General features: G+C 37.9%; 1 protein-coding gene and 1 non-coding gene across 2 annotated transcripts; both read right to left on the bottom strand.

Annotated features, from left to right (window-relative positions):
• Positions 1–459: 459 nt before the first annotated feature.
• LOC141759135 (U5 spliceosomal RNA) lies at positions 460–574 on the bottom strand. Its single transcript, XR_012592019.1, has one exon. It is a non-coding gene; the product is annotated as a U5 spliceosomal RNA (small nuclear RNA).
• A 1,963-nt stretch (positions 575–2,537) lies between these two features.
• mfsd13a (major facilitator superfamily domain containing 13A) lies at positions 2,538–13,046 on the bottom strand. Its single transcript, XM_074619254.1, has 9 exons — positions 12,860–13,046; positions 8,887–9,150; positions 8,055–8,134; positions 6,574–7,023; positions 6,336–6,456; positions 6,002–6,098; positions 5,084–5,255; positions 3,868–4,061; positions 2,538–3,643 (listed from the first exon to the last, which is right to left on the bottom strand). The coding sequence occupies exons 2-9, from the start codon at positions 9,052–9,054 to the stop codon at positions 3,393–3,395; spliced, it is 1,533 nt and encodes a 510-aa protein (XP_074475355.1). The 5' UTR covers positions 9,055–9,150; positions 12,860–13,046; the 3' UTR covers positions 2,538–3,392.
• Between the last annotated feature and the right edge of the window lie 432 nt (positions 13,047–13,478).

Raw genomic sequence — 13,478 nt, 5'->3', positions numbered from 1 at the left:
AGTCAATACATGGGAAACCTTGTCTGGGGTTGTGTAAGACGTAAGATAAACAATAAACAAAAAAATGTGCGATTAATGTTGATTAATCATGGGCAATCATGCGATAAATCGACCGCCCTAGTTAAAACATTGACGCTGCAAATAATATGTTTATTTATATTTGTGTTGTTTATTATTTGTATTTCTTTGTTTAAGGTGCTCTCTGGTTGCACCCCTGTTATGACCACTTTTATTTGTCTACGTACTGTTACATTAATATAAAATATAGTTAAAATTATTAAATACTTGTGTCAATAATTCTAGAACACAACATCACAAACTTCAACCATATTTATTATTGAAGCTTGCCGAGGTATCACAGTATTTTAAGACAGCATTAAGGCAGCAAAAGTTGAATCTTTCAATTCTTGTCACTTATCAGAATAGTTAATCGATTAATTGTTTTTCACATAGGTAGGAAGCCCCGCACGAGGCAGGGCATCAAAAAATTAGTTTGAACTCATAATGTTCCTCTCCACGGAAATCTTTAGTAAAAGGCGAAAGATTTATACGATCTGAAGAGAATCAAGAGTGTACTATCTTCTCTTTCAACAGGTAGAGGTAGTGATTTCCCGTTATACACTCTACAGTAACGGTGGCAGTGCGTTGACACAACTAACTAATTTGTACGTCGTGTATAATCTACTTGTGTAAAGACACGCTAGATTAAAGGAAATTCATTTAGATTGACGTTTTTTCAATTTAAGCGATATATTTGGACTATCAAAGTTTTGAAATATTCCGCGCGGTGCATGATGGGTAGCAGTAAATTAATCCCGTTTATGTTACATAGTTGCTCTTGGAGAGTTTTTCTAGCACGATGAATTCAGCAAGATAAAAAATAATTGTCAAAAAAACTATTAACAAGCTTAACTGTGACATTAAAAACAAGGAAATACAGTCAAAAAGGGAATACATTAATAAGTCTGGAAACCACAGGGAGTAAATACAAAACGAGAGGATTACCTCCTGCTACTTCCGTCTTCGTACAGGAAGTACAAAGATATGTCCTATAGTCGTCGTGAAATGCTAAAACTAAGTCATTATTTTAAAAAACAACTGTCCAAGAAGCATTTTTCTAGTTAAAACAGATCATAAAGGTTACCCGTTACCGGTATAAGCCACTACCGCTAGTTAACAGCCTCTCTTGTTCAACAAATGGGTAAAGATGACTTTTGGATGAAGATTACGTCTCCATTGTTTTATATCTGTGGTCTGCATATGCTTCTGTTACACAAAAATAATGATTTCTTTATTTTTTTGTCTTAAAACATACTGGAAACCTTTATCTTTCCATGCCTCAAAAATCCTTTAAAGGCGACATATCATGCTCATTTTCCGGTTCATATTTGTATTTATGGGTTTCTACTAGAACATGTTTCCATACTTTAATGTTTAAAAAACCCTTTATTTTCCTCATGCTGTCTGCTTGAATATACCTGTATTTACCCTCTGTCTGAAATGCTGTTTTAGTACATTTCAATGGAATCGCATTGCTAGGCAACAGCTTGGGTCCATGTTTACTTCCTGTCAGCTGATATCATTCACATACACTGCAACAGGAAATAAACTGGGACCCATTTAGAATGTTTACGTTTAAAACTTTGAAATGGTCTAAATATTGTAGATTTGTGACATCACAAATGGACAGAAATCCTGACGGCTTGTTTCAAAAGCTCAGTTTCTGAATACGGGCTGTGTGTACTTCTCTGTGGATTAAGCGTTTCAATACTTTCACAGTATTTATATAGAACTTAAATCTGCTTTATAATATAAAAGCCATGAAAATGTCCCTTTTTATAATATGGGACCTTTAAATTAAACACTTCAACAGTTGACAGTATTACTATACTATAGGACCCCTAGCCAAAATGGTTGGGAACCAGTGGGTTACAGACTTTTATTATTTGAGTTTTTATGCTGAAGGACAAACGTGTTCCACCCTGAAGAAACATTATTTTTAGCCTAGAACCTCTAGCAGGTCAATCCAGCCGGGGTTTGGCATATAATTTCCCATAATTACAACCTGTAAATCACTGGGTGTATAGGCTACAAAAAAAACCTTCTCCTTAAATCAGGGCTGAGCAGAAGCCTGTGGTTTTGCAGGAAACAATGGTCAGTAGGTTACAGTATTTTAAGGCATTGCTGAACAAAGGTGGATGTCTAGACAAAGTACAGTAGTGAAACAGGCTGTACCAGTTTCTCTTTCTCCATCTCTTCAAATAAAAGATCACCTTCAGGCATGTTTCTAAATTAACAACACTTACCCCAATTATCTTCATGACGTTAACATGCAGAAGTCTTGACCTACAAGCACATAGCAGGCCTATAAATGTCCTTTACATACACATTTTGGTCTAATATTCTTACAGAACTAAGACTGCAAAAGGTTGGTGCCTTATACGGTGGTTGTTAACAATACCTACAAGAGTCAGGATCAACTTCCTTGTGGTTTGACAGATAATCCGTTTTATAAAAAAAGTGTCACAGCACAGCAGTTTGGTTGACTTTCAACATAGATGAGGTTTATTTGTGGTAGTGCCACCCATTCTTTGTATAATTTGAAAAATTACAAAAGTGAACTGATAAATATGGTTACCAGCATCATTTCCCAAATCTGATTTTAAACATTAGCGTACACAAAATATGTCACAATCAGAATGTTAGAAGTACAACAGACAAATGGCAGTTTTGTGCAAAAACATCAATACTGTACGTTATCAGAAAATACAATTCTTTACATCAAACTGGCAGGGCATTCTGTGTAAATGTAGAGACAGTAAAACAACCGGAAGTGGATTCCATGCAGTATTAATAGCACTCTGAACACATTAATGCAAGTTTATTTCATGTTCTTCATCTTGTTAATAGCATTAGAGATCAGAAATGTAAATCTGTGGTTATCCTCCCCTCCTCCTGGTTTTTAAAATCAGGCTGATGTTACTGATGAATCATTTTAGCAGCTGTGGCGTTCAGACTGTACTCCAGAATTATGCTTCACAAACCATTTAAAAAGAGGGCACCCAATCTTTGGCGCACACCATGTAAAGTTGTCACCTTGGTCCGTCTACATCCAAAAGGATTGATTGGTTCTACTTTACCTTTTGGTCATCTGTTCAAATATAAATATAGATCAATATTGTAATATAAAAATAAGGCAGGTTTCATATTTTTATTCATGTTTGCCCCAGTGGGATTTGTCAGCCTATTGTGCATCTTTCACTGTCCACAAAGCCACATTGTTGTGTAGTGGTTCATATTCTCGCGCACAAGGCTGGGCTGCACAAAGGGGATTGTAAAAACCGACCATTTTAAAAGTGTCTGTGTGCAGCTTCACGGCAGCTCTATTCAGTTCATATGGCCTTGACATCGATAAGTTGGCCATTCTGGGCCCCTTGCCTTAGGGTCTTGATCCCTTGCAGCTTGCGGCCGTGAAGGGTGAAGCGAGACCAGGCGGCCAGCTGGAGCAGGGCACAGGTGATAGGCACAAACACCACCATGTAGAAGCAGCCCAGGCGTAGCGGCGGAGTCCCTGAGCCGGAGGCAACCTCAGGCATGGAAACCAGAGAGTCCTTCACGGGTTGCCTCTCAAAAATATCATAACCTGGGGAAGAGAAATCAAACATGAGAACAAAGTAGTTCCTGCAGTGTATGCAAAGCACAGAAGTATCAAATCACACATTGAACCGCCTGGTCCCTCCACTAAACACCTTACCATAAACTTATCATAAAGACACATGAATGCAGAAACTTGTAGCAGCATTTTGAAACAAGGTAAAAATGTACACTTCATCATGAAGGACCCGGTCTGAGTGTTTCTGTCAGTACCTGTGTAAGCACACAGCAGCCAGGTGCCAATGAGAGGGGCGAATGTCTGGCCAGGTTTGGTCAACAAGGCCACCATCCCGAAGAGGAGAGCAGAGGCGGCCTGCGGACGTCGATTCACCACAAAGTCCTCGTCCACCAGATCGGAAATAACCAGTTTCAGCAGCTTGCACGTCCCCTCCGTAAACACCCGGTTACTAGGAGGATGAGAAGTCAGGTTACAGTCTCCAGCCACGTCAGTAATGTAGTTTGTATAATACATTGATTTTAAAGATGTTTATCAAGAGTAGGTTGTTCAGTTCTACTTTAGAGTATGTCTCATTCATTAAGGTGTGTCAATCATCATTCATATGGTCTAATGATTTGTTGATAACAGTCTCTAAGGAGGGTAATGTTTTTAATCAAGCATGCTTAGGTGTGCCTATGTGTTCAAAACCACATGATATTGTGTGAAATACGGTAACAACTTTATCACTTGTGGCTGATATGTTTTTGTATCAGCTCAGCCTGAAGGTGTAACAGAAAGATCCAAAAGCATTCACACATTGTTCACAACTACCACGACTGTGACTAATATATGACTAACCAACCACACACAGTATCAGGGCTCGGCTGCTGAGTGCTTAAGAGTATGAATCTTGTTAATAATGGAATAAAATGACTAATTTCTGCCAAAATGAAAATCTGGATGTTGCTAAACGTCTACTCTGATTCTTCAATATATCTTTGCTCTCTTTATTGACCTAATAAAGTCATTCTGTTTCTCCATATTCTAAAATCTCTAGTGTCATTTCTGTCTACTCTGTAATTAAACTATACTATATCTATCGTTTGTCCTCTTCTATCCTCTATGGATGGAAACTGTTGTACAGATTTTAAAGCCCTTTGTGGTTTGGGCTACATAAATAAAGCACTCTTGCTCATTCTGAGTGACAAACTGGAGCAACGTTTTTCTGGGAACAAAAGATATTGTAGCACAGAAAAAGTTAGCACAATATTTGGTTACAACATTTGCTACACGAATGTTGAGTTAATCTTGGAAACAGGCTGCAACTGAACCTTATGAATGCGAGGCACAGAACGACACGTGTTGCTGTGTGTTTTGTGTATTCAGCTTTTGAAAATTAATGAACAAAAACAAGCAAACAAAAGTACAAGCTGTCACACATCGGATCCCCTGATGCGTGTGCTGATGATGTGTGTGCGTGCGTGGCCATACCTAGCAATGAAGATGCACAGCAGATAAATGTGGTCAGCCCCTGCCACCAGCATAGCCACACTAAGTCCCAGTTTGAGCATAAATAGCCAGCGGATAACCTGGTAAACCCCGTAACGCTGGCACAGTGTCAGGAAATACAGGTTGTTCAGGTGGGGGGCAATGTAAGAGATGCCTGCGTGGGAGCAGAAGCAGAACTACATTAAAAAAAAGACTAATCATCAGCAGAAAGAATAGATATTTTAAAATAAAAAGACTGATAGCAAATAATGTAAAAATTTACATCTGTTCTTAACGATTCAGGAGATAGATTTCAGAATACCACTTCGCTGGTTTTCTGAGATCTTCCTGATCTTTAAATCTGGGAGGATGATTGGATCAAATTACCACGCTGCATCCACATCTAATTATTTGTAACTCAAATGTGTTTGTAACAGGGCTGCCCCCTCTTAATCGACTAATCGCTTGTTTCGGTCTTAGTCAATCAAGATTTCTTTAGTCGATTAATTGGCTTTTTTCATGCTGAATGACTTATTTCCAAGAAACATCTCAGGTAAACACAAGATTTTAAGTGGTGCTTTTGTATGTTTCTTTGTGAAGAAACTCAGATCTGTCGAAAATCTAATCGACTAAGAATTTCTTTGGTCGAGGACAGCCCTAATTTGTAATATAAAAAAGCTTGCATGCTGTCAGTAATGGTATACCTTCAGTCTGTGATTTCCATTCAGTATAACTTTAATCTCACAGTCAAACCCAGTATAACATATCTAAAAATAAAAATCACACTCCTCTTGCAGTTAATTTGATAATAATTTGTGATTTCCTTAAATGTTTAGATTACGCTGATTGATTACTGCAGCATGTAATACTGTCAAACATGGATTAAGAAGACTTGAATGTGAGTTATTTCCTGCCTCTTACCGAGTAAGATTGAACCTGTAGAGGCAGTAATATTATCAGACAGGAGATGTTCCAGGAAAAGAGGGAAGAAGTTGCTGTTGAAATGGCAGTGAAAGACCTGCAGGGGGAGCAGAGACAACAAGAGAGTTTAACTGAGTAGATTAAAACACTGAGCAAAGTTCCACAAAACATTTTTTCCTTGAATGACAATTGATAAAAGAAAAATGGACCCAAAACTAAGAACATATGACAAAGTGGAAGAGAAAATGATAAGGATTTTCTAAAACAGTGAGAGTGTCTTCCTACTTTATCTCTACTAGCATTCGTAGCACACCCAAGGTGATTAATACCGTACCTGAATGAGGTTCATTGACACAAACCACAGGAAGTTCCTGTGTTTGGAGAGCTGCTTGAGGTACTGTCCGATGGTGACAGGGTTTTCTGGGTGGGTAAGTGGAGCTTGGCCAACACTCAGCCTGCGACAGAGCAAAAGAAAACGAAAGAGTGAGATTGAGAGGAAAAACTACAACACAGTCCAAAAAACACGTCAGCCAAAGTTATTGAGAATTTCCAGATGTTTAGAAAATCCTTACTCTTTGAGTGTCTGTGCCTCATCCTGTCTTGGACGGACTTCCTTCTGGAAACGACGCTGTAGCAATCGAGACACTGAGAAAAAGCCCAAGATGGAAAAAGCTGCAAGAGTCACACAGAAGAGACGGAAGGAGTAGAAATCCCCCTTGTCCCAGAAGGAGTAAGACAGGAATACGGAGAATGAGCCCAAAGCGCTGAACACGGAGCAGTGGAAGTTGAGGCGGTTGCGATCGGTGGTGGACACAGCGAGGTCCGCCAGCAGGGCGCTGTGGTGGAGGTCCACCATTGTGAGGAAACCATCGTACAGACACAGGCACAGTATGAACTGCAGCCCCGGACTGGCCCACGCCACCCAGAAGGCCAGGAAGGACAGAGCGAAGAGGGGGCCATTTGTGGAGAGGGCCTTCAGGCGCTTCAGCACCACCTCTGGAGTTGTGATCTGAGAGCCTGACCTGGGTGGAAAAACAAAAATCAGCAGTAATTAGACAAAAATACAACTCGTGATAATTAAGATATCTTATCTGGTGCGACGAGACAAGGCCAACATACTTATTTAAATACTCTAGTAGACCACTTTAGTGCTGGTCACTTTAACATGGCTGCTGTTATACCACCTACGTAAATGCAGAATCAGCAAATAAAATATACTAAAACCATCATGCAAAAGGACAAATGAATAAAAGTGTGAATTCACGTCCCTGCTGTAAAACACCCTGACAATCAGGTTAAAGGGTGCAGATATAACAAACTTTTCCACAGGATAACTTTGTTAAGTCACTACTTTACAACAGTACAGTCACAGACGGTGTAATCAGAATGAAATGCAAACACAGATGGCAGCTTTATGTTTGACAATTCTCGCTCTGATATGTTTACCTAGCCTCGTGAGCCTTACTGCAGCTGATAAAAGAGTTTGTACTGAAACATTTGCGTGTGCAGGGGTGTGTAACTGTCAGAGCTTAAGGGCAACGTGTGCAGGAAGCACAGTGGTTGAAATCTGCAGGTCGACTGGAAAGCCAGGAGGGATTAGAGGGCATAAGGAAGTCAGAATGAGGACAATAGTTTCAGGATCATTTTACACGAAGATACAGTGTCTAAATATGAATATAATATATTCACTCTTGTGAAGGGCTCATTGCATGGGTGGAATATGGTCTCAAAAAAGTACAAAAATCAAGTCTCCTTCAAAAATTACCCAAGGCACACTGTAGAGTTGCAAAATTAAAATGCCTTTTAATGGTAATAATTGTTTAAAAGCATTAATTGAGGAAATTTGCTATGACAAAAACAATTATCAATTAATAATAGCTTCTTACGCTTGTTGGCATCTTGTCTGTGTGAGTCACATCGATGTTTAGGGAAGTCTAATTTAGAAAATTGTTGTAGGCAGTTGATAATTTGTTTTGCTATGTTTTGCTAATGTTGTTTACTGCAGTGTTTTCTCTGAGAAAAAGGAGGACAAAGGCAGGATGGAGACACTTACTGAGGAGAGTTGAGGAAGGCGCGATCACTCAGCCAGCCAAAGAGAGGGTCATTACAACTGTTCCATATTAGGAACACCGTCTGTGGAGCAGCAGAGAGAGAGGGCGGGTAAGAAGACAATAATGGCATATAAAAAACAACAAATAAAGGATGATGGTCTATCGATAAGCTAGGACATGACATCAAGATTCAAACAATTACAAGAACTCACATATTACTGTGGATTTAAATAATTGTGATACTTATGTAGGGGATGACTTCAGTAGCAATTTAATAATCCAATTCTAACCAGTAGAGCTGGGCAACAGACTGGTGACTTATTGTCTGATTTTATTGTCTGTGAATCATAAACAATTTACAGAATGAAAATGTCAAATTATTCCTAAAATGGTTTGTGAAATATTTGTGAATGCCAGGTGATTACATGCATTTCAATGTGACAAACTTCAATTATCAAGACCTGTGTTTTGTGTTTGCTTCATTAACAAAATAAAAAGTTTTCCATAACTAAACAGATATCCTATATACTGTATATCAAAACTAGAAGTAGATCCTCTGGTTACCGCGATGTACCTGTTTCTTTCCTGTAATGCCCAGCTCATTATATTTTCTTCAGCCCAAATGGTTTTAAAGTTAGAAAACAGAACATTGTGGCACCTATCAAACTGGTCTGACTGGTATACAGCCCTAAAAAAAACATTGCTTGCACACAAAAAAACATTGCTGGCACACAGCAACACTGGAATGCTACATTTCAAGCCTGGACTACAACTAAAAATGTAGACCATGTGTCTAACTGACACAGCTACAGATGCAGGACTCTTGTCACTCACCTCTCCCACCCAGAAGGAGACTTTATCAATCTTATATATGGACACGAATGTCTCCACGTAGTAAAGGAGGAACACATTGTGGAGGATGGAGGTAAACAAGGCCAAAGAGCCGTAGAGCACTGCAGTAGAGACGACGCTTTGCCAGCAGCCCCAGGTGCTCCTGCCCATTTCTTCTTTCTCAATCACACTGCTCCGTCTTTTCTCTGTGCCAAGCTGTAATCATCTCACGGCCTGGCCGACCCAGTGTCACCACCTCATCATCGCCTGCAAAAACACAGTGCAAGTGGATAAATACATAGTTAGAAGACAAGGAAAATATATTCTCTCACCACGAGTCTCCTCTCTACAGACATGCCCACTTTATGATAATCACATGCAGTTTGGGGCAAGTCACAGTCAAGTCAGCACACTGACAGCTGTTGTTGCCCGTTGGGCTTGAGTTTGCCATGTTTGCATAAAACAAGCATATTTGCCCACTCCCATGTTGATAAGAGTATTCAATTCTTGAAAAAGCTCCCTTAAAAGGTATATTTTGAACAGATAAAAAATGTGCGATTCATTTGCGATGAATAACGATTAACTGTGGACAATCATGCTATTAATCGAGAGCAAATATTCTAATCGATTGACAGCCCTACTAAAGATATTTCTGGGCATTACTTGAAGTTACAGCAATGTCTCTAATATTATTGTCTCTGTCTCTGCACAGAGTTTGAGCAGACCAGGAAGGAGCTATTTTCATAGCAATTTTACAGTAAGGCCCACGCCCAGCTGTGGTGTGTGTAAAACTATAACTTCCCTCAGTCATTTTTATGACCACTCCCGTGACACTTTAGCTCACAAAAAGATGAAAAGATGATTTTCTTCACAGTGAAATGACAAAGGAAAGTCATACGATCCTCAGTAAGTCCTTCTTTTCAGGCAAAGTGCAACAATACATCATAATATCAGATTATTTTAAAGACAAAGAAAGCACTGGCTTGAAAAGCACACATAATGTTGTTTCCATGTCACATGATCTCTTTGTAAATTATGGTCTTTTGTCACACCAAATGAGGAGACAGAGTTCCCTGCCATGAATGCAAATCTCCCACGTAGCACTCTTGGGAGATAAAATTCACTTTTACAGGCTTCTTACTTCACACCTGAATCCCACAAGCTCAGTCTTGCCCTTTAGCTGAATATCCTCTCACATCGTCAGTGGGGGGAAGCCATATAACAGCTAATGATAACAGTGTCTCAAGGCGATGTGATACTTTCTGTCGGAGTCAACCACAATGTAGCATCTAAGCAAAGCTGCAAAACCACAGATTCACATCAGGACTTGGTCAAAGCAACCGCCTCTGGAGTGCAATAAAAAGCTTTCCAACATGGTTCCCATCAGATCCAAGCACTAAGCAGTGAAGTGAAACGGGATGAGTCTCAGTTGGCTGCACCACATCACATCTCTCATATCTTACTAAAATCAGATGTCTACTTGGTAACAGGCAACAGAGCGGGACGTGGATCTACAAATATCCAATTCATGTCCCCTCAGCCACAGCTAATTCAGGAGCAGTTTCCACCTGTGGAGAGGTTTCTTGGTGGGATGAATCTGTTGTATTCACTCTGATAGCCTAAAGATATGATGGTGACTGAGCAGAACACAACAAAAGGAGGGATCCATCATCCCATTTATGACTTGTTGTAGACATTTAGATCATAAATGTGGTCAATAATAAATAAGCTGAATGCAACAATCCTGCTGACAACATCCACTGAACCTGAAAGGCACAACATGCAAACACTACCAGTGTGATTTAGCAGGGTTTTAAACACCTAACACACCTTAAAGCATACGTAGCGTCCTAAAATCAAGCTGGAATAGTAATGTAGTCATAAAATATAGAGAGGGAAAATGCTTCACAACATCTTTGATGAGAATTGTCTTACTTGCTACACACATTATGAACATGTGGCGTTGCTTGTCTTGAAAAATTAGATATCAATAAACAATAATACATTCTATTTAAATTGCACACAAATATTGCATTAAAAGTGCTTCATAAGGCAATACAAGCAAGATAAATTAAGCTAAAGTAAAAACAATAAAATTAAAATAATAAAATACAATCACAGCCTATTATAGGCCGTTAATTTAATAAATATTAAAACCCTTTTACTCTGAGTGGAATAGGTGCTTTGCCAGCCAAACAATTACACAATAAAGGAAGTATTCACACAATATCTCATTCCTACTTTCCTCATTCCTATCTCCTTTCTCACCCAGCCTCTGAAACCATCTGTGTGATACTGTGGTGTAGAAAACATTGGTTACAAAATTATACACACACCCCTTTTGTAGAAAGAAAGAAAGAAAGAAGCATTTCAGAACAAATCTGGCCCGATTCTCAGTCTTTTTGCATAGATATGATATCGAAAGTAAAAGTCTGGATATCTGATTTAGTGGTTTAAAACAGAGAAGGGAGAAAAGTTTGCTTAAGACAATGAATCACCTGCTTATTAAAAACCATGGAAATACGCAGATATGATATGATAATTTTCTACTGTTTGGGGTTACTGTGTCTCTAAAATATATACTTTTAAATAAGTGGTGTATCTATTCATTTGAGTATTTACACCAACTAAACTAAACAATATTCCCCTGAAAATAATTTACTAATTTAATTTGTGATTTTTCATCAACCAGCTATGCTAAAAAAAAAAAACTTTTAACAAAAGTATAATTATTTATTCACTATTCAATTCAATATGCTTAAGACAATGAATCCCCTGATTATTAAAAACCATGGAAATACCCAGATATGATATGATCATTTTCTACTGTTTTGGGTTACTGTGTCTCTAAAATATATACTTTTAAATAAGTGGTGTATTTATTCATTCGAGAATTTACACCAACTAAACTAAACAATATTCCCCTGAAAATAATTTAATAATTTAATTTGTGATTTTACATCAACCAGCTATCCTAAAAAAAATTATTTTTAACAAAAGTATAATTATTTATTCACTATTCAATTCAACATGCTTCATTGGCATGAATGTAACAAAGACAATATTGCCAAAGCCTCAAGTAACAGTCACTATTATGGTTACTACCAGCTAGTCAGAATCAGAATCAGAAAGGTGTTTATTGCCAGGTGTAAGGGGTATACACTAGGAATTTTCTTTGGCTTTTTTGGTGCAGTCAAACAGTATAATTACAAAGAATAGATAAAAAACGTAGAATAAAATAAAATGTACAATTTACAAAATAAGCTATAAACAGATGTAAACAGATAGTGCAAATTACAGTTACAATTACAGTTACACTATCTGCAATCATCTTTGACTCTAACCACTGGTGCACTTTACACTATACATCCTATATACCACTTTATAGACTGCACATATGTACATTTATTTATTATACATACTACATTTATTTATTGACAGACTGTACACACTATGTTCACCCATTCACTCTGTATCTTTTATATCTCTATTATTGTTTTTTAAATATGTTTTGTATACCTTTAACTCTCCTGTGTTTCACTCTGTTTGTTGATGTTCACCTGAGTTTCCCTCCAGGGATTAATAAAGGTTCAGCTTGTCTTATCTTAGATAAGCTAATTAATAAGCTTGGACTAACACCACTCATTAGACTGGCTCAAATGTGACCATTAAAGCTTCAACTAACACCCCACATGTTGTGTAGTCTGCTGAATCTGATCATAGCAGCTGGCAAGATCGATAACTATCTGAAAATATAAACACAATCTATCACTGGGCTAGCTAACTACTAGCACTAGTTAGCTCATGCTAGCATTAGTGCTAACCGTTAGCTAGTTGTGCTAACCGGTTAGCACTAGCTCGCTAACGGTTAGCTGGTTAAAGATAACGTTATCTGGCTGCTTAAGAGAGATAAACACATATTTATAACTATCTTCAAGTATATTCATATCATAGTAAGATATAAAATGTTACGTACCGACATAAAGAGCCGTTAACCAGACCGAGTAATGGTGTTTGTTGTCGAGAGGAAGCTGTTGATCTCTCTGAGTGTGATCAGTGGAAGAGGAGCAGCAGAGACCAACAGCCCGGTGGAGACACACAGAGACAGACAGAGACAGAGACACACCACGTCATGGCAACTACAGTCAGTCACACACAGCTGTGACGACCGGTCTGGATCTGTAGAAAGGTTTCTAGTTAGTGGAGACAAACAGAGAAGAGTTACAGCGACACCCAGTGTTACCAGTCAGACCCATGGTTATAACCTATCTTAATCCATTTATGTGTGGCTATATATTTGTTTATTATTTGTATACATTTCATTCAATACGTATATTTTAATTTATTTTCTATTAATTTTTCTTTATTATTCCAATCATTACTTTGAATGTATCTTAGATTTTTATATTTTATTTAATCATTATTATTATTATTATGATTATTATGAATAATCATAATAATAACAATAATAATAACAATAATAATATGTAGTTAAAGTTTATTTGATACCAGGATATGTTCATTATCAATAATATATCACCACATTTTTTTCTATAATTATTAATTATTTTATTTTTCTGGTTTCAATATTTGTT

This window comes from Sebastes fasciatus, chromosome 20 (assembly GCF_043250625.1).
Source record: "Sebastes fasciatus isolate fSebFas1 chromosome 20, fSebFas1.pri, whole genome shotgun sequence".
Lineage (NCBI taxonomy): Eukaryota > Metazoa > Chordata > Actinopteri > Perciformes > Sebastidae > Sebastes > Sebastes fasciatus.
The sequence above is the reverse complement of the archived record's forward strand: the minus strand, read 5'-3'. Positions and strand labels throughout refer to the sequence as shown.